General features: G+C 41.3%; 2 protein-coding genes and 1 long non-coding RNA gene across 7 annotated transcripts; 1 reads left to right on the top strand and 2 right to left on the bottom strand.

Moving 5' to 3' along the window:
• Positions 1-1,023: 1,023 nt before the first annotated feature.
• LOC307038406 lies at positions 1,024-2,317 on the bottom strand. Its single transcript, XR_013807993.1, has 2 exons — positions 1,248-2,317; positions 1,024-1,159 (listed from the first exon to the last, which is right to left on the bottom strand). It is a non-coding gene; the product is annotated as an uncharacterized lncRNA (long non-coding RNA).
• Positions 2,318-5,276: 2,959 nt separating this feature from the next.
• slc2a10 (solute carrier family 2 member 10) lies at positions 5,277-23,571 on the bottom strand. 5 transcript variants are annotated; one of them, XM_079681557.1, is made up of 8 exons: positions 22,148-22,193; positions 21,650-21,683; positions 21,484-21,548; positions 11,740-11,806; positions 7,385-8,599; positions 7,047-7,169; positions 5,814-5,949; positions 5,277-5,729 (listed from the first exon to the last, which is right to left on the bottom strand). In XM_079681557.1, exons 4-8 carry the CDS (start codon positions 11,741-11,743, stop codon positions 5,633-5,635), a joined length of 1,575 nt encoding a protein of 524 aa, XP_079537683.1. In that variant the 5' UTR covers positions 11,744-11,806; positions 21,484-21,548; positions 21,650-21,683; positions 22,148-22,193; the 3' UTR covers positions 5,277-5,632. The 5 variants fall into 5 exon arrangements, with proteins under 5 accessions (XP_079537683.1, XP_079537685.1, XP_079537684.1 ...); XM_079681559.1 differs by having other exon boundaries at positions 21,444-21,548; positions 22,148-22,189; XM_079681558.1 differs by lacking the exon at positions 22,148-22,193 and having other exon boundaries at positions 21,650-21,777.
• Positions 23,572-24,679: 1,108 nt separating this feature from the next.
• On the top strand, positions 24,680-26,430 carry tp53rk (TP53 regulating kinase). The gene is made up of 2 exons (XM_079681561.1): positions 24,680-24,958; positions 25,832-26,430. The coding sequence occupies exons 1-2, from the start codon at positions 24,733-24,735 to the stop codon at positions 26,311-26,313; spliced, it is 708 nt and encodes a 235-aa protein (XP_079537687.1). The 5' UTR covers positions 24,680-24,732; the 3' UTR covers positions 26,314-26,430.
• The last annotated feature ends 34 nt before the right edge of the window (positions 26,431-26,464 follow it).

Raw genomic sequence — 26,464 nt, 5'->3', positions numbered from 1 at the left:
AAATGCAATTTTTGGTAGTTATTGTTCAATAAAGGTTTTGATTTACAATATGTATACAACATATCGATATGTGTATGTAGTTACATCAATGTGTTTTTGTTTTTTTTAAGTAAAATGTGCAAATATTTGAGGATTAAGACAAAATAAGAAGTACTTTATTGATACCAATTGGGGAAATGTTAATGCGGCAGCAGCAAAAGACAAGGCATTGTACATTAGACAGTTAAAAGACTAGAATTAAACAATCGAAAATGTAAACATCTTAAATAGAAATAACATAGCATTGCAAAAAGTAGAAAATATACATGGATAGTTTGAACAGCTATCTTACCTGTTAACATACATGTTAGGCTAACGTTGCCTTGGTTACAGAGCCTGTTCCTGTTGTTTATTGCTTTTAATTCTTTAAAACAAATATTATCTTCTTAAACTTGTATGAGTCAAGAACATCACATCCTTATTGATATATTTAGAGGGAGGGAAGGAAGGTTTCAAAATTCTGATTAGAATCATTTCTACCATTTCTTTAATTCATGGTGGTTTCAGTAATCCTCTGGTAATTGAGGACATAAGTCATCTAAATGACTAATGTAATCTTTATGACTTTCAGAAAGGACAGGAGACCGACAGGTGCCTATCAATGATTGTCAACTGACAGCACAATGAGTCAAAGCACTAGCAGCAGCAACAGCATGATGATGTTAAATGTGTTGTTTTAGGAACATCCATTGTAAATAAATGGAATTCAATAAACATTGAATAGCATGCGTGCAGTTTGTCTGTGCCTTTTCCTCTGTGTTGTCCTGGCATATAGTCTCCCCCATGGTTTGCTGTGCTGCTGGGGGATGCTCCAATCACTCATAGAAAGGAGTACACATGTACGGCTTCCCCACTGACACAGAGAGGAGGAAAGAATGGCTGGCTCAAGTCAGCAGGAGCCTTTTAACTATCACAAAAGACAACAACAGCAACAAAATATGTGAGGTAATCATATTTTTCACAAAACGAAGACCACACCCTTGGGAAGCTTAATGTCTTTTTAATCAAAAATAAGGAACAGGGAGAGGCTTGCAAAACTCTGGGAGTTGAGACTCAGGCTCAGGGTGAGGGTCTCATTGCAGGTCTTCAGGCTCCATTGAATCCCCCTGGGGTTCTTGTGCTGAGAGAGGGAGAGAAAGACAGGAGAAAGGGTTAGATACATCTCGCAACCTATAGGATGGGAAATGGCTGACCTATTTTAAACTTACCTTGTATTTTCACTCTAACTTAAGTCCCTCTCCCTTTGCCATCAATCCAAAATCAGCTGAGCCGCAACATAATACAGAAAGGTAATAATCAACAGAATCACAAGGACATAATATGACTCTGCTAAAAACACTCACCCATAAATTACGTTTTTGTTTACTTGTCTCAAATATCCACTCTAAATCCATATCAATAGCAATGTATCACAAAAATAGCTCTCTTCCTTATTAGTGTGCAACGTTAACTATATTATGCTAGCTTGAACTCCAAAATGGATATCCTCATTTCACCACCTCCACCCACTACAATCACACGCCCCAATGTTATATTTAACTCCCTCCACCCCGGATAAAAGCACGTTAAGAAGCCCTTTCTCTCTAACTCCACAACGTTGGACGGAATAAACATTAAGAGAACGGATTAATAGGCTGTTCATGGTGTGTTGCTAACTTTATAACGCAAGCTCTATGCCCATTGTAGAACAGGAAACAGAAGTTGGTCCAGGTTCTGGTCAACCCAAAATTGTGATAGAGAGAGAAACATGTTTGTCATTCTCCCACCTCTAATGCTTACAGCAAGTAATCAATACCTCAGAAGGGTTCATGGCGTACATGTAGGCTACGGTTTGTTAGCTGTTTGCTTAAACTACCCCTATAGCTATGTTGCCGGCTAGCAAACTCAGGCATTGCAAACAATAACGTGATATCAGAAAACTAGAAATGTATAACTCACCTGACACTGTGGTGTGCTATTCTCTTCATTCGAGTTTGTCATGTCCTGTAATGTCAACGACGGATGTGTAATAAGAACGTCAACAGCCTGATGGCAACCGAAAATCCCTCTCTCATCTCAGATAGAAGATATGATTGGAGACGACCAGCCAATCACAATTGACCTTCTCGAGTTCTCCGATCGGTTGGTTTTGTGGCACATTTGTAACCCTGTGACAACTTGAGCGAGCACAGGCAAAGCTGAGCGCGCACAGGGTGGAGAGGTCGAGCGAGCGGGGGAGAGAGAGCGCGTGCAGCAGTCTGCTTGCGCACGGAGCAGGAGTTTTATGAAAGAAAATATATTTCTCTGTGCTCAAAAATGTTCAAGTGTGCACTCAATCGCATTTTCTATGCGCAACATGTTTCATTGCGTGCTCAGGATAGAGGCACAAATATAACGCCATACGTCCTCCTCATTCACTTGTTCACTTTCGCTGGTAATATTCTCCTCTGTACCTCTCTTCCGAATACCTCCCGTTTTGAGCCACGTTTTTAACATCATTCAGCTTTCTTCTTTCTTTAGCTTGCTTGCAACGTTAGCGGGTAGTAAGGTCGTAATTAGCAACGCCAGAAATAAAATTAACAAAAATGTTTTTGTTTCTAAATAAAAAAAAAGCAATAGCCTATTAGAACTAATTTAAACCACAGTTTCAATTATCTCAAGCTTATTTTCATTCGTTGTAGTATTTTGATAGTATGATTTATTTTGTAATTAATGTTATTCAATCAAGCCTCAAACTGATGGCACTTGTCCATATAGCCTGTTTTAAATTGAAGTTGTCTTAGGTCCTTACCATCAGCTGCTCTTGCAGTAATAATAGTGTACCTTAAAGAGCCTGTGACACGATTTTCCCCCATCATCCAAACCCATCAATTTGAGTAAATATTGTCCCCTTGAAAACCGTTACTGAACTGATTTTGGATATTTGTACTTTGATAACCATTAATCTGCCCTTCAATGTTGACCATTTCCTGGATCTTCTCGGGGATTCTTCAAGTCCCGCCAAATTATGGGTGACGTCATTGCGGGCACAGCGCTCCAGCTGCACCGTTCAGGATCCCAGCATCTGCATGTAAACGCACGATGGCGCACACAGCAGCAAGCTCAGACAGCGATGACAGTTTAATTTTGAACGTGTCTGAGAGCTCATATGAGGCTGAAGGATCGGTTTATTTTGTATCTGTTAGAAGTTTAGGAATTAGGTGCGTCAATATGGGCGATCATACGGTCATGTAGCCAGTGGTGGACAGGGACTAAAAACCTGCCCGGGACTCTCGACCGGCCCACTTCGGTACAACTAGTAAATTGTCAACGGGGGGAGTGGGGGATGTGCTAGTGACTTATCCGACCGGCCCACTTCGGTACCGGCCCATCGGGATTCCTCCCGATGGCCAGTCCGCCACTGCACCCAGCCCAGCCCACGTAAACTGTCAACGGGGGGAGCCTCGCTGCGGGGAAACGGTGGACCTAGTGTCCCGATCGGAGTGGGAATAATGATAATAATAATAATAATCCGTGCATTTTATCCATTAATTTCCCCAACATTGTGGTAAAATGTTGGTGTACTACTACAACCAGTGGTTTAGTGGGGACCTCTGTGTCGCCTGTCAGCGCAACTTACATGATGCCGTTTAGAAAACATAATAATAAAGGGCGGTGCCGGCTGTCAGCGAACCGATCCGGCCTTTCTGCGCGACTATCACTCAAATGCGGGACATAGTCTCAATGTGTGGGACGCGGGACAAATAATAAAAATGCTGTGTGTGCAGTCCCGCACAGTGCGGGACACCTGGTCACCGTACACACACAGTTCTGCCCCTCACACACACACGCTTCAAATCAAGTTGCATCAATGCTTGAGCTACGTTTTTATTATAATTACTTTGAAATCTGCCTATCATGTTTTCGTCATTATTACAACAAACACACACTTGCAACTGATAACACTGGCAATGATTTTAGATGTATTAGACTATTAAAAAAAGAAATCATGCTTCAAATAAGTGGGGGTACCCCCGCGTCCAACGCCCACTACACCACTGACTGCAACTACAAAAAGCTAAGGTTTGTTTTCTCATCAGGAAATGCAGACCGGCTCAAACAAAAGATTTTTAAATCATCATCCTCACGATCATTTAATGTTTCATATGTTCGCCGAATTGACATGAAAGCACTAATAAATGTAGTTTCATCCACTTGAGTTTACAAAAATAATCGATTTGTTTTTATATCACATCCGACGGAAGGAAATTCAGCAGCTCTCACTACCGATTTTTAATCCTAATTTAATCATCATCTTCACCACGATCATTTATGTTTATGTTCGCCGAATTGACATGAAAGCACTGACAAATATGAATATACTGTAGTCAACTTCATTAAAACGTTATTAACGTGCCTAAACTCAGTAATTCACCATTTCTACGCATGACAACACACTTTGTCCGTGTTTGGCTCTCTCGCCGCACAGTGAAGCGTTCCCGCATTGACGTCACTTCCGGCTTCCCCCAAAACCTCAAAATGAGTCGAAGGAATTTTCCCGCGATGTTCGAAATTATTGATATTTATCGGAACGGTATCGCTTTTTCTTTTTTAAACTGACGGTTCGAGATTACTAGTAGCCCACTATTTCATTGCACAACAGTTGTTGGTTTCGTGTCACAGGCTCTTTAATGTCCCAAATGTGCATAATGAAGTGACTGCTTTTCGTCTTGTTGTTTACTTAGTTGTGTTTCCTGTATTTTATATGTCTGTGTTATGTGTAAAGGTTAAAGGTGGGATAGGTACGTTTGAGAAACCGGCTCGAGATACACTTTTTTTTATATTCCATGGAATGCTCTTAACATCCCGATAGCAATGAATATCTGAAGTGCTTTGACAAAAAATCCTTAAAAAAATGTCATCTGTGGAAGGCTCTGTAAGGAAGTGGCATATTTTTTCCGGTTGTGTATTTTCAAATTCTAGCTCACTCGAGCTGGTTTCTCCAAAATTACCTACCCCACCTTTTTTTTTTTTTTATATGTCAGATCCCTCCACGTACCACTAGCGGGAGCTGGCGTACCACCAGTGGTACGCGTACCACAGGTTGAGAACCACTGAGTTAGACAAAACACCAGTAAATCACACACTATTGCTGTGTGAAAAGCACATCATGGGACCTGGGAATCGACAGCAAATAATTACCCACCGCCCCCAACTGCTCAGGATGGCCATGCTGAGAAGAAGCAATACCAAAACACATCTAGGACTCAAGACTCGGATCATTTCAAGTATTTTATTTTTCCCGTCAACAATGTTACTTCACAATTATTTTTCCAAAGGGAACACAGTGTTAAATGATCAGATGGCCAGTAAACAAATCTGCAGATTATTGTTGAAACTGAATTATTTTTAAGCAAATAGGCCCTTTACAAAAGTGTTCTGCTCTGTGAAACTACAGCAGCTGGTAAAGCTGCAACGGTGACAGTTACTGAATCATGTGTGTTCAAGAACAACAAACATGATCACACAAAAACAAGCTGTTTGCATGTTTTACAAAGATACAACACATGCTTTGCCACAGAGAAGAGACTAGCATCAGTCTAAGTGTCATGGTATGTCAACATCATATAATGCATCACCCTGAGGTGACAACCTGGCAGTGCACTCTCTGGTACTGTCGGGAAAAGCTTCTCCGGCTGATGATGCTACAGCAACCCTCGCTGTGGTAAAACCTGGAACAGATGGACACACACATCAGTGTCAAGATGCCGTCTGACATGATTTTGTGTATTTCATCAGACAAATACAGATCCTACTTGTTCAAACGCAGCTCCTTGTCTATCTCCTCCAGAGTCTTCCCTTTGGTCTCTGGTAGCATGAAGTAGAGGAAAACTGCAGCAGCCACAGCCGTCACGCCGTACAGGAGAAATATCCCCGACAGACCCACCACATCTGTGGATTCAAAACACAGCTCAGTCTGTGGGGCCAACATTTTATTGGAAGTCAGGGAAAAACTCTTAAGAATATGACATTTAGAGGATTTTATGTAAGAACGGAAATGAATTTATCAATGAGTTCTGGCCCGACAGAGTGATCTGGAGACGTTTTCTTACGGCCTCAAGTAAATCCAATGTTCATAACATTGTTCAGATAGAAACAAGTACTGATCTGAATATTATTTTCAAGCTGGATTATGATTATTTTCTTCATATTAAAGCCCTTCACAGCGGTCTGGCCCATCCAGTGTCTTTCCTTTGTTCATCATGTAGAACCTTGTTTTGCAGCAGATATTTTGACTTGTACTACTTATTAAATGATCTCGGTAAGCCATGACAATGAGTCAACATGCACAGTAGGGTCACTTCAATTAGATCACTTTAATTCCTTTAAACAAATAACTTTCAGTGATTACTGAATAAAAAATTTACAAATTAAAAAAAGTGTTTTTCTTCCCCTATTACTGTGTCGGCTTATGACATCCAATGTCACTATTCATTTGGTGTTTTTATTTGCTTCTAAAATAAAGACATACGCATAAAGCTATGCAGTTTATCTGTTATTAATGTATGACCTCAATGATTGGTGGGGGAAATGGCTGCAATGCTGGCGGCATGGCAGCATCGCCTGGAGCGTGCTAGCTAGTCAAAGTTTAATAGCATTTAGCGGCTAAAGAGCTATATTTTCTCTCGAGTTTGTGGAGACCAAGAGAGAGAACAGGTTGGCACAAACATGAGTGACTATGCTGACATGTCTGCTGGATGAGGATGAAGCACTGTTTTCTAGCATGTTCGTCATATCTAGCTCAATGTGGTGATAATTAGTTGCTACACAGATACTATGGATCTAACATTTTAGATCACATTTAGTAGTTGATAAATGAGGCACGTGTAATTAACCATTTGTGGCTTTTTGCAGTTCAGGCCACGTTAGTATTTTTGCTGACTCACTTGGAAATGTTAATGGAACACAATCATCATTGACCCCCTGCCTTTTTACCACTGTGACTAGACACAATATCCTCTCGAAAAGAGAGGTGTTTGGGAACTCACCGATAAAATTCAGGAACGTGAAGGTGACCAACAGGTTGGCAGCCCAGTTGAAGCAGTTGATGAAAGCGAATGCTCTTCCTCTGATGGCAGCTGGAAATATTTCACTCAGGAGCAGCCAGGTCACTGTTCAAAGACAAAAACACTTCTTAATGTCACAGCTCCAACAACTCCATAAGTGTCATTGAATGCTAGCATCTCCACAATGCTTATTAATGTAGACTGAAAGTGTTACGGTTGTATTGTGATCAATCTGGTCTTGTCTAGCATTATCTGTACAATTCTGAATAGTTAGATCCAAAATTAGGGAAAAAAACAACATTTTCGGTAAATGTACAAACTTGGTCCAAATCCAACGGAGTAAGCACTGACGACAGCCATCATGCACACGAGGATGATCCAGTTCACAGCGGTGCCATGGACGCCAGGAGAAGATGCCAGAGTGTCAAGAACCTCATCTCCATCTTGTGCGTGGTTATTAAAAAGACTTTGGCTCTCCTCTAAAGGCCTATCAAAAAGTGTCTGATTACTAACAGCTAAATGAGGTAGATCTGTTGTGTTAATATTAAAGCTGTCAGAGTTACAAGGCCTCTCAGCATTCATCTCTGAATATCCACTGAGGAGTCCGATGGTGATCAGACCCAGAGCCATCACAGAGCATCCGCTGATGAGCAGAGGCCTCCTGCCCACCCTGTCTGAGAACAGCATTGAGGTCAGAGTGGCGATCACTTTGATCGACCCCAGGCCCACAGACGCCAGCACTGCCGAGGAGTTGCTCTGAAAGCCCACTGAGTGGAAGATGGTGGAGGCGTAGAAGAGAACATTGGGCTGGCCTGTGAACTGCTGGAAGAGCACCAGCCCGAGGCCGAGCACGGTCCGGGTCCTCATGTTGTCTTTACGCTGGAACAGGAACATGCTGCTGTACTGAACCTTCTGGTTTTCCACGCCATCAGAACTCATCAGGTCTGTTTCACTTTGAGAGCTTTGGCTTAAAGACTCCTGAGTGCTGGATGGAAGAAAGCAGATGGAGACGAGCTGAATCACAGTCGGAACTACGGCTAATCCAAACATCCACTTCCACCCTCTGTTGCAGTCAGACAGGAAGTAGTTCATGGTGTATGCTGCCAGGATGCCCACAGTGATCCCAGCTTCATACAGCGTCACCAGGAATCCCCGGCGCTCCGGGGGGACCAGCTCAGACACAAAGATGCAGCAAGACATGGAGGATATGCACATGGCGAAGCCCACCGTCATCCGGCCCACCAGCAGAGAAGAGAAGGAGCCGATGAGCAGGACCAGGCTGCCGGCCAGGATCAACACGTTGCTGAGGAGGATGGAGTTCCTGCGGCCCCGGTGGTCGATCAGGCATCCGCCCACGATGGAGGCCAGCAGAGCTCCGACCAACAGGGAGCTGACCGCGGCCTCCTGCTGGACACACGAGAGGCTGAACTCTGCCTTGAGCTGCAGCAGAGCCCCAGAGATGATGCCCAACTCATAACCATAGACCAGGCCGCCAAGACTGGACACCACACTGGCCAACAGGAGGGTGGAGATCCCTGCGAGGGAGGAACACATTCACATGGGTTACTCTTTGAGTGGAGCACACTGGCAACATACTGTATACTTAAACACACGAAAATTAACTATGATTAAATGCTGAAACTAAATAGGGTTCTCACCAGATCTGAGGCAGTATGAAAAAAATAAAAAGCTTTTTGTACATTAAAGCATGGAGACATAGAGACACTAAATACTGATATGAGCATGAGCAGGAGAGGACTCTTTACAGTAGAGACACTACATACTAATATGAACCTGAAAATTAGCAGCATTTGTCCTCTTTAAGGTGCAGTACCACTCAAGGCCAACAGAGGCTGATTCCAAAATAAAAAGCAACTCCATAAATACCAATCAAAATAAGAAATGGAAGTGGATCAAAATGGAATTGCCTGATGTAATTATGGCTTGACGGGAGATACATTTTAGAGTGTCTTTTCGAAATTACTGACCTATCTTCAAAATCTGTAATTCAAACCCTTAAAATGTTGCCGTCAGGAAGCTATGGATGAGGCACAGATGTTGAGTAGTGGTTTCCAGAATTGTTTCTGTGACACTGTGAGGGTGTTTAGGACAGCTGGGAGCATCACGGTTTACCAACGACGTTTCTTTATGCCACTGCACAGGAGCCATGTTTTTCTACTGTCTCTCGTAAAAATGTAGCGTCAGACTGATCAGGAAGAAGGACCTTTATTAATCCCCCGAGGGGGGGATTTAGTTTCCACTCTGTCGTACACACACATGCGTTTTTACACACATAGGGGAGAAGGGGGTAAGTTGAGCCAGTGAGTAAGTTGAACCACCCCCTGTAACCAGGCAACGCCTTATAGTTGTAATCAAGTGACCAGAAATGATGCAAGCTCCACCCATTTCTCATTGCCTGTGAAAGAGAGATACTCATTGTGGTCTGGTAAGTAAACATTTTTACAAAAAAAGCTTTTTGCTTGTCAAAGTACATTTTCTAGATGTCAGCTATATCGGCTGTCATGTCAAAAAAAAAGTATCCAGGTTTAAACACATATATTGTATATGTTGATGTGTTGGCAGCGTATTAAACCATGTGAATCATTAAGCTAAAGATTACTCTGAATTGTAATGCTAGGCTATTTTTTCTAAAATGGTGGCTATGGGGTAAAGTGAACCATGGGCCTTGGGGTAAGTTGAGCCAGTTTTTCAATGGAGAAATGAATGAAAGTAGGCCGAGTTGATAATAAGAGCTCATTGTAGGCTACATTTAAAGTTGAATTTACCCTGTGTTTGATTGGTAAGATGTATGAAATTGTATCACCATTTGTATTTTCCTTTTAACATGTTAAAAAAAAAAATCAATCAATTCAATCGAAATTTATATTAAAAATATTTGAAAAACTAAATTTGTATTTGGTTTGCTATTTATTGTTTAAAGTTACCTTTAAGATGTGTTGTAGGTATGCCCAGGTTTGAACAGGTATGCCCAGTTTTGAACAGTGGTTCAATTTACCCCCTGACCTGGATCAACTTACCCCTACACTGGGACTTTTTTTTTTAAAGAAGTAATATTTTCACTGCCCTTAATCAAATATGAATTATTATCATTGCCATTGATAGGAGACATCCTGAATTATAGGTGTGTGTTTTAATTTTTACTATGTGTCATTTCTCCTTGCTTATGGCGCATTTCCACTGCAGCGGGTAGCCCCGTTTAAGCGTCCTTAATCGTCCTCAAGCGGCCAGGCCAGTTTTTGGTTTGATACTAGTTTTTGATAAAATCGTGGTTCTATCAGGCCAGGGCCAGGGCTGAACTAGTGACGTCAACACTCTCGACTGCTGATTGGTCAGAGAGAATCGTCACAAGATCGCGCGCGAGATCATCCCTAGCATCACATATATATCTAGAAGCAAGATTGCAGCATTTTGCACCAAGAAACAAGTAAACGATCGCTTCCACATCCTCCATTATTGTGTGTGTTTTGTGAGTTGTGTCGCATTGAAGATGACGCCACTGCAGTTTTACCCAGCGTCGCTCCGCCAAAAGCCCGCCAAAAATCCGATCGCCCCGCCTACACTGCGTTGCTACCGGTTGCTACCCCAGGTCCTAAACTGTAATGGAAATGCGCCACGGCCTGGGACGGCCAGCGAGGCAGCCCGAGGCCTGAGCGAGGACGCTTAGGGACGTTTAAACGGGGCTACCCCGCTGCAGTGGAAATGTGCCATTAGAGGACAGCATAACTAAAAAATGGCTCAACTTACCCCACTCTCCCCTACACACTTTTTACATAATGCACATACAAATAGGTTAGGTGCCTTGCTCAAAGGCACTTTGGCAGTGGCGCAGGAGGTGAACTGGCTCCTCTCCAGTAACAATCCGCACTCCGTATTTTTTGTTCTGATCGGGACGTGAACCGGCGACCCTTCGCTCCAAAGTCCAATCCCCTACAGACTGAACCCCTTTAAACGTGTGTTGCTGCTGAGATAAGAACAGCAGAGCCCCTTTCGATGACACAGTAAGCAACACAAGTGTAATGATTTGTACAGATATAAATGAGCTTTACGCAATGCATCAAAGCGCAAGCCTTGTGACTTATATTGATCAAAGTCCTTTTAAAAAAAGTTGCTGTAGTCTTTATGTTTACTGTGCTTTAATGGTTTCTGTCAAAATTAAACTTTACTGCGAAGTACATCCAATGTCAGAATGTTTTTACATCAGATTACAGTGTGTATCATATTTGAGTTATTTAATAAATGATACATTCAGCAGCTCCTCACATTCACCTGTGAGTCTTTCATGTTCAGAAGCTATTGACAGAAATGCAAATGAGGCAGACCCAAATCTATCTGAAAGCTGCTGGATCTCAACGCTTGGGTAAAGAAGACTCTGTCTTATAACACATAAAGATAAGAACAGTTCCTTGTACTGACTGCAGATACAGTCCATTGCTCATTAGATTGATGGAGTTTAAAAGATGTATGATTTTGGTCCAATGGTCTAAAGGTAGCTTTTGAGGGTTCAGCACAAACAGGAGCCATCAGCCGCGACACTACAGTATGAGTCTCTGTCAGAGGAGCATGCTACAGCTGTTAATAACCTCGCTTTGCTGAAGTAAAACCACAATCCTTACAAATCTGCTTTTGAACGGAAAGTCATTTAAGAATAACTTACCCATTGCTTCTGTTCTCTCACAGTCACATATCTGTCAGGTCTTGATTCATTTTTCCTGAGACATCCTCTGTAAAATATGAGCAAAGCATAAAAGAGTAATTATAACCCAGAAAATCTCCAGTTCTGGCCCCACAGTGGGAGACTTGTGTCCTAATCATTGAAAAGACAAGGGAGCCCACAAGAGCCTGCTGCTGCCCTGTCGTCATGACAACCCTCCTGTTGATTGCCGTGATATCATTAGGGAGTCCACTTGAGATGGACTCAACAAAATACACGGCTCTGTGGCCATCAGTTAGCTTCTTTAGTTTTCTGTGTACACCAAATATCTGCCAGCTGATAACGATAGATCAACAACAGAGGGAAAAAGCTCCACCAGGACAGGAACTGAACACAGGGACGCTTTAGAGGACTTGTGCTTCAGTATTAGATATTGATCCAGCCATTGATCGGGTAATATTGACAAGCTGTACCGCCTGTCAACACCCAATGATTTAATGATAAGTTGGGAGTGCTTTGAAATGAGCCATGCAGTTTATTCAACTCTTTAAATACAAAGTTATTTCATCAAAATGTTCTCTGACAAGCTGAAATCGTTAATACAGGTCCTAATAAATATGAGTGTTTAATGTTTTCTGATTATTTACATTGATATTAACTCAGTGAAGCATCCTTTATGAAAATAATCCCAACCCTATGGCCTGTTTGCATTTGGGATGCAATAAGTGATTACTTTCATTATAGAATATTCTGTCAATATCATTTTTCAGATTGATCTATACATTCTCAGGAAATAGTGAAAGACACACATTGTATTTCCCAGAGCCTGAATGGATGTTTTTTTAAATGACCTGTGCTGCAACCAGCAGGAAATATAGTAACAAAACAGAATTTCAGGAAATTCACTCACTCAGATCTGTTTGACATCTGCTTGATATGATTGTTTTTATCCATCTAGTACATTTAGAAGTACTTAATACCTGACAGACAAATATTAGCACAGTGCTCACACAAAAGCTGCCCTGCTAAGGTAAGTCAGTGAAACTGAATCAAACTGAATTATCAGAGAGGGAGGGAGAGCATATTTTAGTATTATTAAGTAAATGTCCTGAAGTCTTAGCAGCAAAATATACTTAAAGTATCAAAGTAAAAGTTCTCATGCTGCAGATCTGACCCAGTCAGTATTAAATACGGAAGCATATTATTACTACTGCTATATTATTATATATATATATAAATATTGATACAGCAATACTCCACACTTCATGAGCATGGACATGTTTTGTATGGACATCCCTAATCTGCAAAGTAGGCAGTTGTCAGATAAAAGTGAAGGTATTCTTGTACAGTTACAGATTAGAAGTAAATACATATTTTTAAACTGTACACTCGGCTACCTAGTAAATTTACTTAGTTACATTCCACCCAGGGCATTCATGTAATATCATGTACTCATGTACTGTATTTAAGTACAATTTTGGGTTAGTGGTACTTTTTGAGTAATTCCATGTTATGCTGTATACTTTATATTTCTACTTGTATGTTTTAGAAGCCACAATTGCTGTTTTTACTACATTACATTCATTTTACAGCTTTAGTTACTATACTTTCCTGATTCAGATTATGTGCAAAATAAATATATATATAAAAAATACAATATCCAGCACTAGTACAAAAGCATTGAAATTGGCTCCACTTTTACATGCAGTCATTTAATACAGATGACTCTACACTCTAGCTAATAACCAGTGGTGTAAAGTAACTAAGTACTGTACTTAAGTACAATTTTGAGAGACCTTTAATTTACTTGAGTATTTCCATTTGTTGCTACTTTGTACTTCTACTCCACTACAATTCAGAGGTTAATGGTGTACTTTTACTCCACTACATTAATTTAATACCTTAAATTACTTTGCAGATTAGGATGAATGATGTGAAAAATAATCAACTCTTAAATCAGACTTTAGTTCCACCTGGAGTAAATTCACAAGCGACCCTGCAGTGTACAAAGTAATTCAAACTAGCTGCACCTTTACCAGCTTTGATAACACTTTAATGATCAATCATTATAAATTATAAAACAGACAAGTCAAATCAAGCAATCTGATTGGTTCTTAGCCGTGATATAATGAGCGTATATTACGTGTAGAATTGTAGTTACTTTTCAAAAGTCAGTATCCCTCCGCATCTAAAAGAAAGCTACAACCGTTACAACTTTTACATTACGTCCATTACGAAACTAACTAACAAAGCTTAAGATGGAAACATTTACGGTACGTCTACACTACAGGCATCAAAAAATGCTTTCAACGCTTGGCCCATTCACTTGAATGGGGTGACGTAGAAGATTTTTAATCTTCGCCGAACTGCATTGTGGGGAGCATGGCATGGCTTTGCAAGCATCACGAGCATCTATCGGCATCAAAAGTTGAACAATGTTCAACTTTTGAGGCTCGATGCTTGGCATCAGCCAATCAAATTCCGTTTATGCAAATCCCGCCAGTGCAAGCTCAGCCAATCAAACCGCGTGCAAGCTGGGAGAGCCAGACCGCAGTTCATTTCCTCATATTCCAAACGAGATATTACGGTAGCAAATCACCCGGTTCTTTACGACCGGAACTATTTACCGGGATACAAACCGGAGGAACCAGGCATGGAGGGAGGTGGCAGAGACAGTGGGTGAAACTGATCGTTTTTTCGCCTGTTTGGAGAGTTTATATCCAGTTTACTTCGTTTTAACATTGCTATTGCTTTGTATGTCGGGGGCGGGAGATTCATGTGATTGGTTGCTCGCAAAAAATCGCCAAGCTTCAGACACGCCCAGCTTCAAGATTTTTTCATGCCTGTAGTGTAGACGGGCCGTTAAGGTTAACCTCCGGGGTGGCCTTACTATGGAGGAGTGGATTGTATTGAGTCAATACCTCCACTCCTCCATAGGAGATAGGCACTGCTCAATACTATTGAGCAGTGCCTATCTCCTTAAAAAAAGCACCTAAACGATGACATGCAGAGCTACGTGAAGAGCAGGTAGACCAACTGGAAAAGTACCACCATTCAAAAGCTTTCTTATGCGGGTCTTGAAACAAAGCAGAGAAATTATGACCGTTAATGGCCACAGGTGCGAAAGCTACTGGAAGCCGAATCTCGGGGACCAGAGAAAGTGGAGCAATATTCTCGCTATACCAAGCAACAGCCTAGTTCCTAGTACAACAACCTATACAAGTAACCGCCCGCGTAAGCCATGCTACTGATGCTGGACAGTTTTTCAGAGGGGTGCACAATAAACGGCAACATACAAATGAATGTAAATAAATAGCCAAATAATGGATCAACGCTCTCTGTCTAAAGGCCCTGATACACCAGGCCGAAATCGGCCGTTTCCGTTAGTCGGACGACGAAGCGTGCCCTGTCGACCAAACTCAATTTGGTGTGTCCCGCACCGTCGGCCGTGACACGCCTTATTTGGCCTTTCATGGCCGACGCACGGCCGATTCAACACGTTGAATCAGCCGTGCGTCGGCCACAGGCAGTCGGACAAAGAAATCATTCTGATTGGCTGTTCTGCTAGCGAAACAGTGCATGAGAAGCGAAATGGTTGCTTGAGCATGTCTTCCACAAGCAACACTCCAATGGCTGATAGCTCCAGTACCGCACGAAAAACATGTTTTCGATGGACGAGAGTGAAAATGGAACGCACACTCTATTTGTTGTTTGTTTATATCACGTAGTCTGTTCTTCTTCTCTGTCTTCCGGTTGTTGCCTCTTTTGAATGACTTATACACATTACCGCCGCCTGGTAAGGAGAGTTATTGCCACTCACGCATGCGCAGTTCGTACGTGCTCGGCTGAAGTCTTTGCGGTGTGTTCCAGTGCGACACATGGCCAAGACGCAGGAGAACACGCCGACGCAACAGTCGGCATCAGCGTCGGCGAGTTCTCTGGTGACTGCTTAGTGTGTCAGGGCCTTAATATGTTTGCTAGCTGTTAGTGTTGTTTACGGTGGCCGGCAGGTGCAAACGCGGAACAACGGCCCAAAACGCATACATAAGCAGGAAACACCTGCAAATAATGAAATGAAAAACAAACAAACCCCGAAAACAAACGCAACAAAAAAACGCTGCAAATACCAAAACGATATGCAAAGTCCAAAGCACGTACAAATCCCAAAACACATTTTTTTTAAAAACATTCCGGAAGTGCTCCAGGCCTCTAGGGGGCGCGCTATGTGGAACAGATTGATGTCTGACCAGACATAGAGAGAACGATCAAGAGTGATGGAAATCGGGAGGAAAGAATGTTCATTTAAGTGGAGAAAGATATAAGAAGGTAAGTTTTGTTATTATACATAGAGCGTCATATTTATATAGCTAGCGTTAGCGTGCCTAACTACTACACCAGCTGAGGAGAGGAGAGCTTCACGTGAAGAGAAGATAAAGTGAGGGAAGAACATTATTAAAAGAGATGACAAATCAAGTGCAGGCAAATAACCCGGGCCATAGTGAGAACCGCGGAATAAGGACATTTGAATTCTTAGCAGTTTGTTTATATGTATGTATTTGTGTATAGATGTTGCAACTACACAGAGCTTTAGCAATTGCCTGTAACTATGGTCATTCTAATAAAGCTATGGAATTGAATTGAATAGAGAGAGAAAGAGAGAGAGAGAGAGAAGTGACAACATGTGAAGAGGGACAAAGTAATGACAGGATAGTAGTGTGCATTAGACATGCTCAAGAACAAATATAGAGTAGACATTCAAGGAGAGAGAGAGACTAAACACAGATTCAACAGTAAACATGATGTATCTTTCTCTTTATTTAGCTAACCACTATTTAGACTGTGTGTTTTTGATTGACTTGATTAAATGGATTTACTACATCCATGTATGTCTTTTCAGGCTGCCATGTTTTGTCCTTTCTGTGGCCAACATCTGGGGACAGTTCAAGTGTTCTGTGGCTCCTGTGGCAAAAAATGTACAGTTTTTGGCAGAAGTTGAACACAACAGTAAGTTCACTTTTTTTATTGTATCTGTTTCAAATGCAAGAAATAAGGATTCAACACACTACTCTGTTTAGAATGCTAATTGGCATACACTAGTTATCAGCATGAAGGACACATTTTTTCATTGTCTGTTTATGTGAAATATGTAGAAGCCATCATTAAATTGTAGACCAATGCATGATTAAATACAAAAAACATGTGTATTATATTATACATTCATAATTGTGTACTAGTTCTATCTTTATAGAGAACATTATACATTTAGAATCAGATTTTGAAACAGTGAGCGGCTGGGAAAGTCACACCGCCATGGGGCACAAACAGTTGCTATGACATGATGTTTTCTTCATTCTCAGGCATTCCATAAGGAGGGTCAGGAACTCACGCTTGGGACCACCAGTGTCCACTCCATCCTCAGTGTGTCCCTCATCATCAGTGAACTTACCTGACATCTCATGAGAGGGGTCGAATGAGGCACCTTTGAAGCCGCGGATTGCTCCATCCCACACATTGGCTCTATTAATATTGAACCTGTTGCAAGATGTATTTGTTCTTTTTGCAGAGAGTTTTGCTGCAATGTCCTCCGCAGTCAGGTATCCTGTGCTGGGAAAGACAAAGTGATGTGTTGTAATATTAAAGAGCATCTTGCAGGTTTTTTTTTTCTACATTTATGCTTAAACTTGCTTGAAAATTACAATTAAAAAAGTGAATGTAGGATTTGATATTTTTTACGAGACATAAGGGCAGCAATTCAGAGGGAAAGGAGCAATTTTGAGCTCTGCTCTTAAAAACTGCTTTTTTTTAAGGTCATACGTCAAACGCGTCATATTACATCACAAAGGGTAAACATCTCCGCTCTCTGACCGCGGGTATAGTTAGTAGTTGCGTTGAGTTGAGCGGTTGTGTTTTAGTGAGCTGGTATTTTTCGGTAGTTTTACATTGTATTTCACCATTTGTAATCATGGTGCAGTATTTGTGTTTGTGCAGGTTGCACAAATACCAGCCTGTCAGGACATCGAGTCCACAGTAAAAAGGACCGGAGCTAGCGTTCGTTCCTGGGTGCGTTGTGCATCCACCTCCCTGCAGCACATACTCTCCACAGCTTTATCAGGAAACCGTTTTACTTCTCTCTCCCCCCCGCCCCCCCGCCCCCTTCGCTGCTCTCTCTCTCTCTCTCTCCCCTCCGGTACACGGCACCGTAAGACATAGTGTGGAGTTGCATTAGGTAACGCTGTGGTGGTCTGTGTTGTTTGTGTGTGCGTGAAGGCTGTCACTCCTGGCTCCCGGCTCAACCTCCACTCACCTGCTGCAATCAGCTGTGCACCCTCCCCGACTACACACCTGCTTTCCATCAAGCCATTTACAACGGCATATCAACGGAGGCTCCACAACCTTTCTTTGACAGATCTTCAAGTATCAGCCGCATCTCGCGTCTCTCCTCCGGTACACAGCACCGTAGTGTGGAGTTGCATTAGGTAACGCGAGATACGGCTGATACTTGCGCATTAGTTTCTGTCATGGATCAGTATCAACAGTCCTGCCAGTAACGTTACTATATTATCAATGCTACTTTAGTTATAGCCTGATATATGATAGCTAACTTCACAATGTTGTGATGTGACATTAGCTAACATTCTGTAGCTAACGCCGGTCACTCACCAAGATAGCTGCCCAGTTCTCCACTGGTTCTCCTCACACCACAGCTCAATTTCTCTCCGTTGGCCGTTATTTCTTCTAATCCTTGGCTGCTCCTGGTCTCTTGGACGCCTAGGAGGCTCATAATTATAAGGTTGTGGTCCGTCATATGCATTTGGATATTCATGTTCAACTTCTTCTGTGTCTTCTGTGTCGAAACTAGCATTGGGATCCATGTTTATTAATACGTTACACTGGCCGCTCTCCCCCTTGTTTCCCCCATGTTGCGTCACACGCGGGAGGTCGATTGCCGAGGTTTTTTTATGCGGAAGTGAACATTTCTTACAAAAGCGACGCCAGATGTCACTGTAGTGTATATTTGTGTATATCTTTTAGAAAATCTAGTGTATTCATCATTTTCCTACACATTTATTCACAGGTGTCTTTAACCTGGAAGTTGCTCTTTAAATGATGAAGCTAGTAATAAGATTTACAGTATAGAATAGAAAAATTAAGTGGTAATAGTAACAACTAGAGAATGCAATTCCTGAAGAAATTGCTAGTGGGAATACTTTATGCTGAAAAGCTGACGCTGAAATGCTATTCAGAAATGTAATGTGTAAGAAGAAAGTGAAGAATTTAGATTGAAATTATACATGAACACAGGGGGCTTGAATGTGTGATGAGAGAAGAAAATAAAGTAAAAAGGCTTGGAAAAGCAGCAGAATATTTGAACTGCCAACTTCTGAACTAACTTGATGGCGAATGATCTGTCGCCATGGCAACGGCATTTGACGACACCCCATAATACGCTTAGATGCGTTGACGGCTGCATCGTTACCAAACCTGTGAAGTTTTGGGCTGTTTGGAGTATTTTCACTGAAGTATTTTGAAAACCGTGTTTCAAGGCGAGCATTGTGTTACCATGGCAACAGCATTTGAAGAAATCTCAAAACTGTCCCGTAGATGTCTTCACGGCTTGACTGTTAGTACACATGTGAAGTTTGAGCACTTTTTGAACATTTTCATAGGAGTTATAGAGCGACGTCATGTTTTATGGTGAGGGATGCGTTTCCATGGAAATGGCATATGGTGAGATCTCAGATTTGGCGTAGAGCTGTTGAAGCATGGACCGGTGGTATACAAGTGAAGATTGGGGGACGATTGGACCGTGTCGATTGGACTTACAGCGACATCGTTTTTCATGGTGAGTGGTCTGTCGCCATGGCAACGGCATTTGAATAAATTTGAAAACGGTCCCGTAGATGTCTTCACGGCTGGACTGTTAGCACACATGTGAAGTTATAGCACTTTTTGACAATTTTCATAGGAGTTAAAGGGACATCGTGTTTCATGGCGAGTGGGCTGTCGCCATGGCAACGGTATTTGATGACACCCCATACTACGCCTAGATGCGTTGATGGCTGCATCGTTAACAAACCTGTGAAGTTCTGGGCTGTTTGGAGTATTTTCACTGAAGTTATGAGAAAACCGTGTTTCAAGGCGAGCATTGTGTTGCCATGGCAACGGCATCTGAAGAAATCTCAAAATTGTCCCGTAGATGTCTTCACGGCTGGACTGTTTGCATACTGCTATCTGAAGTCTGCTGCTCTGAGCATGTCAGTTGGAGTGATGACATCATCGTGTTCCATTGCACAGGTGTTTATAGTTGAGCTAACGAGGTGCCTAGACTTCAAAGGCTTCATTGTTCTGAATGAGAGATGAACCTCTTACATGTGAACGTTTTGTGGAAGAACCGTAACAGATATCTGTGAAATTTCAAAACGTGAAGCATGTCAAGGAAGTTGAGTATCTGAAGTGTAATGTTTGTGTAGTTTCGGGTTAATAATGTGACCTTTTTGGCAGTTTAACTAAAAGGTGTGCGGCTGCTACCGTGAGGAAATATCTGCCTGAAATTACAATGGGGTTTAATGGAGGAATGTTGAACGTTTTTGTCACTTCATGCCCTCAAAAAGTATTTTGTTTAATTATTTTTGCTTAATTATTTGTCATTTTTCAAGCTACGAGATGTTTTCCTACGTTTGTCATGATAAATGATGTCTCAGGAATGTAGGTTTTGGGAATTATGGCAGTTTAAAAAAAATATATGAATGCGAATTTCAAGCTGTCCTCCACTCTAGCTGTGACATCACGCACTCTAGTAAATGTTAAAATGTGAAGAAAACCTCTAAAACAAGGTCTGAACAATGTTTAATATCTCTAAAAGTAAGAATCAGATTTAAACGTTGTTTTACATGAATAATGTCAGAAAGATGTGTAACATTTTAAAGTTGGAATGAGGTTTCTGAGTGAAAGTATGAATGAACAGTTAGCAGTTGAAGTCGCATGAAGATTTGTTGAAGTTGAAGATTTCCTCCATTGACTTCGATGTTAAAAATGGGATGTATTATGGGATGTATCTCTGGAATTATGAAAGTTATGAATGACAAAAGTAATAGCAATCGATTCCCGACCGAGCTGAACGTTTTGATGTTTGAACGGAGTTTCTGCGATGTTCAATGCGGGAGGAGAAGAGGGCCAAAATAACCCGGCGGAATAATAATAAAAATGTTGTCCGTAGAAGAACAGTTAGTTGGAATGCTGTTAACAGCATTCTCACTAAATGAATACCGTTGCTCCATTTTGTCTTCTGGCTCAGACTGGCTATCAATAATGTTAAGTGCATACCCATTTGTGTAGTTGCTGCAGTGAGAAGACAGTTGAATAATTATTTTCAAATACATAATATATGCATGACAGTCATATTTACAAAAGGATCTCGATCCTCTTCCTGTTTTTTTTTTTTAATACATTGGGTTCTAAACTGACAACAGCACTTTTGTCATACTCCTGCACAATCCTTGTAAACATTTGAAATGGATGCAATAAATGCAATATCTGATCTTTGAAATATATTTGTGGGTGTTTTTTGTATCGTCTTCACTAAGATGTCAGATATTGTGGGTGTCATTTGGAAATGTATGAAAGTATAATTGTTCTGCTTCCTGGCAATTGTACCCACTGTGATTGGAGGCTATACAAACAAACAAATGTAAAATAAAGATACACACCACACAACTGCGTCACGATGCAACTGTCAACATCGTTTACCTATAGAAGTGGTTCTGACCCGGGGCAGACTGGACCTCTTCCTGGAATGGGGTTGGTGCTCTATCCTATTTTTACCCAGGAAATAAGTACACACAAAGGTATTTGTTGATTTCATGTTCACAAATTCAAACCTACATGGTATAATTACATTTTTAATTAGTCTTACCCGATCAGACGCTGGTTGTGGGTGCCTGAGAGGTCTGATAAAGGTAAACAACAAATATATTCAAACTACTGTACTGTTAAAACATTCTGCTTCTTGTGGCACAACATAATATGTTGACAATGTTTTATTTTAACCTGGCAAACTGTTGTCCATTCGTGGAGTGCTCATTTTTGGAACATTTGGAATGTCCCACACCTGCATACACACAAATGACTGACTGAAATAAAATTAATTCACTTTAATTAAGAATAAATGCCACGATAAATCCAAACTGACCAAGGTACATTATATTGTTGACCATCCTTTAACTCTCACATTAGGATTTACATTGAGGCACAATAAACCAACTCCTCTCTGCACCTAATATATCTACAGTATATGATGTCAAGAGTTACATTTAGGTGCACAGTGCTGTCTCTTAACTTGCAAACTCTTTTACCAAACAAGCTAACGCTAGCTGGGTAAATATGACGCTCTTTGTATCAAAACAAAACTTACCTTCTTATATATCGACTTGTATCCACTTCGATCAACTTTGTTTCCTCCGGCTTCAATTTGCAGCACTCTTGTTCGTTCTCTCTATTGTCTGGTCAGACATCAATCTGTTCCACGTAGCGCGCCCCCTAGAGGCCTGGAGCACTTCCGGAATGTTTTTTTGTAGTATGTGTTTAGGGATTTGTACGTGCTTTGGACTTTGCATATCGTTTTGGTATTTGCAGCGTTTTTTTGTTGCGTTTGTTTTCGGGGTTTGTCTGTTGTATTTAGTTTGCATCATTTCTGTAAATGCAGCGTTTTTCTGTTGTATTTGTTTTCAGGATTTGTTTATTTTTCATTTCAGGATTTGCAGCTGTTTCCTGCTAATGTATGTGTTTTTGGCCGTTGTTCGTTTCGTTTGCACCTGCCGGCCACCGTAGTTGTTGCATAGCAACCACCATAGCAACCACCTCACACTCTGTTTTTGTGCAGAAGGCAACAATTTTATTTTTAACATCGCGTCGGGCCGAACCACGCCCCTTAGCTGTGATATAATGACCATACCACGGCCTGTCGTGAGCTATTGCTTAAACACATATCATAGGCCTATATTTTTCTGAAATTGAACAATCTGCACAATGACTACTTTTACTTTTGGTAGCCTACTTTAACTATATTTTGATGCTAATACTTTTCTACTTTTACATTTTTAATCCAGGACTTTTACTTGTAACAGAGTATTCATTCTGGACTGGTAGGCTACTTCTACTTTTAACTAAGTATAAGATCTGGGAAGTTCTTTCACCTCTTTGACTTTGGGAACGTTGAGCAGACTATTTGATGAATACTTCTCTACTTCCCAGTTTTAGATTGCAAGAAATGTAACAGAGTAGCCTACTTTTGCAGAATGTTACTTTTACTGAAGTAAAAGTGTGAGTACTACTTCTTACACGACTGTCCCGGCTCTGTCTCAGCAGCTCCTCTGTACTCCATACAGCTGTCCAATGATAACACTGTGGTTCCTGCTCTGAACTCTGGGACTCGGGAGTCCGCTGCGGGGTCTATGCCTTCGGCTCTGAGATATCCGGAAAAGAAGCGGACCACGGCGAGGAGAGGGGCTGGGTAGATGTGAGATCTACGTGGCAGCAGTGTCGGATTGCAACAGGAGAACTTCTGGCGCAGTCCTGACGCCAGAGGTCGACAACTGTCCCGGGAGAGAGGGCCCAGAGAGCGGGTTGAAGGACCGGTCCGCGGCTTCGAGCTCGGATCATTTCATTTTCATTAATTTCAGCATGCAAGCAGACTTCTTAAAAGTTCAAATACCTGAGAATTCGATTATAATTATTGATCATTAAAGTGTTATCAAAGCTGGTATGGTGCAGCTATTTGTAATGACTTACTGCAGGGTAGCTTGTGAATTTACTCCAGGTGTAACTAAAGTCTGATTTGAGAGTTGATTATATTTCACATCATTCATCCACATCTGGAAAGTAACTGAAGGTAAATGTAGTGAAGGAAAAGTTATGGGCATAGATTTGTCTCATAATTATTTTTGTGAACATAAAAATAATTTGTGTGTAAATATGTGATTTGTAAATGTAAAACACCATCCACAAATGCATTTAAAAGATTTGCAAACTCACAAATAAATTTGCAAATGTAAAACGGATCTGCAAATAGGCAAAATATTTTTACAAATAAAAAAAATATCTTTGAATATCTCTTTAACATTGACAACTTTCGATCAGGCATTTGTGAATCCATTTTCTATTTGTCAACCAAAAATGCGCTTGCGGATCTCAAATCTCTGCTTATATCTGCTTTATTTGTGAAAAATATTTAGCGTATTAGCAGATCTGTTTTACATTTGCTAATTTATTTGTGAGTTTGCAAGTCTTTTAAATGCATTTGTGGATGGTGTTTTACATTTACAAATCACATATTTACACACAAATTATTTTTATGTTCACACAAATAATTATGAGACAAATCTATGCCCATACAAAGTAGACCATTACCTCTGCACTGTAGTGTGATAAAAAGTATATAACATTTGTCTACTAAATGTAATAGAGTAAAAGTATGGAGTACCATAACGGGAAAATACTCAAGTAAAATACACGCATTTGTTAACTTAAGTAGGCCTACAGTATACAAATACATGTAAAAAAAGAGTAATTCCACCACTGCAGGCAAGCACAGGGGTTGAAGGCCTATTTACTGACATTTGTATCATCTGTTGTAGACCCAAATAAATAAAATAAAATAAGAACTCATTCTACAAAAGATAAACGCCATTCTTAAAATGTAAACGAAAAAAGCGATCTTGAAAATATCCAATAAATGAATAAAACGATTTTTGACCACTTTGTTGTTCAGATATATCACATAATTGTAACTAAATGATACATTAATTGAAACAAAACACAGTATAAACTGAGTTTCTCGTGAGAAAATACATGAAACTCACGAGATTCACTCAATACTGTGTTTTGTTTTCATTTCTCTCTGTAGTTGAGATGTGTTGATCTGTGGCCGCCAGGGGGAGCCTGTGTGAACACAGCAGCAGACAGACAGAGCGTAGAAGAAGAAGAAAACCGGAAGTAAACATGGCCAAGGAGAAGAGCATGGCGGCGATCCCAGAGTTCCTCAGTAAAGCAGAGTTACTTAAACAGGGAGCAGAAGCCAGAGTGTACCGGGCAAGGTTCCTGGGAAGGCCGACTATTGTTAAGGAAAGGTTCCGGAAACAGTACAGACACCCGCTGCTGGACGAGAAGCTGACCCACCGCAGGACGGTGCAGGAGGTCCGCTCCGTGCTGCGGTGCCGCCGAGCAGGCGAGTCCCCCCCACACACTGACACCGTTGAGGGGTCAGTGTCAGACCACTCATTAACATTAAATAAAAGTAGCTTATTCAATTTTCACTGACCTAACTACAATACAGAAGTGAACACCGCTCTCCGTGCTGGGGCTGCATCGCACTGTCTGCCTGTTAGAGAGACTAGTGGGTTGTGTTCCACTATGGAGCTGTGCAGATGTCTTGGAAGAACACAACATGGATATAAAACAAAACTTTATAGTGTATAAAGATTTTTTTGTTATCACCTTTATTAATTGTGGATTTTATAACATTTGAAAAATAGAGATCACAACATCCCAAACTTGAAACTGCAGAATAATAATCCTTCTCTTTTAGAATCAACCATGCAAAATGAAATAACAATAAAGGGATTTATTCACAGCTGAAGTTAGTCCTCTATGTTTGTTTTCTTTTTATTTATTTACTAGCTATGTGAATAATTGTTCAGTTTTCCCCCAAAGATGTAAATGTTGGGGCCGCTCTAACCCTGAGACATGACACCTCGACATACAATCCTTGTGTATTGGTCCTGTGTGACATCTGTATTTTTACTGTTATATATTAACAGATTGAAAACTGAAAACACTCATTATTGATATTGTTGTTCTCCTTGTTTTTCAGTAGTAACCCATTTTCTATAGGCACATACAGATTCAGAGGTCAGAAAGTATGTAAAGATGCGCAGACATGTACTTTTTTGGTTTTGATCTGGTTGAAAATAAAGAAATGTAGAATAATGACGTCCTTATGATTTGATGCTAGAAAACACAGGGTCCTTACTATTTGATTTTGAATCTTAAGAGGCCAACGTACACGTTTTAAATAAAACTCTTCGTCTTCTCTCCTCAGGCATATCTGTCCCGGTAGTCTATTTTGTGGACTACACATCCCACAGTATTTTCTTGGAGGAGATTGTGGGCTCCTCGACTGTGCGGGACCACATCGCCTCCTCCCCCCCATCTGCTCGCTGTGAGGGTCTGGAGCCGCTTGCTGAGAGAGTGGGGCAGGTCCTGGCCAGAATGCACGATGAGGACGTAATCCACGGAGACCTGACCACCTCTAACATGCTGCTGAGATGCGGTCCGGAGGACGGGGTGTCAGAGCTGTTCCTCATCGACTTCGGCCTGAGCTACATCTCCGCTCTGCCCGAGGATAAGGGGGTGGACCTGTACGTGCTGGAGAAAGCCTTCCTCAGTACCCACCCCCACACAGAGGCGCTGTTCCAGAGGCTGCTGAAGAGCTACGCAGCGGCATCCAAGAAGTCCTTAGCGGTCATTAAAAAGCTTGAGGAAGTCCGGTTGAGAGGGAGGAAGAGGTCCATGGTGGGGTGAAGATCCGTTCTGTGTTCAGGGCCTCTGGAGATCATGTTTATACAAATCAGTTATAGTTACAAAGCTTTCATTGTGCAGAAAATATCCAACATAAAATAAAAAAATGTTGTGAATAAATTGTTTTTTTCTTCTCATGGGAGGCAGATATAAT

This window comes from Notothenia rossii, assembly GCF_949606895.1.
Source record: "Notothenia rossii genome assembly, chromosome: 5".
Taxonomy (NCBI): Eukaryota; Metazoa; Chordata; class Actinopteri; order Perciformes; family Nototheniidae; genus Notothenia; species Notothenia rossii.
Note: the sequence above shows the minus strand (reverse complement) of the source record. Positions and strands in the feature narration are given on the sequence as shown.

Bases quoted from the DNA above. Each gene is read 5' to 3' on its own strand.
- tp53rk (XM_079681561.1), top strand. From the start codon at position 24,733: ATGGCCAAGGAGAAGAGCATGGCGGCGATCCCAGAGTTCCTCAGTAAA. The intron at 24,959-25,831 runs GCGAGTCCCCCC...TTCTCTCCTCAG, and splicing joins GCTGCGGTGCCGCCGAGCAG to GCATATCTGTCCCGGTAGTC.
- slc2a10 (XM_079681556.1), bottom strand. The intron at 7,170-7,384 runs GTTTGTACATTT...GTCTTTGAACAG, and splicing joins CTCCGTTGGATTTGGACCAA to TGACCTGGCTGCTCCTGAGT. The intron at 5,730-5,813 runs GTAGGATCTGTA...CATCTGTTCCAG, and splicing joins AAGGAGCTGCGTTTGAACAA to GTTTTACCACAGCGAGGGTT.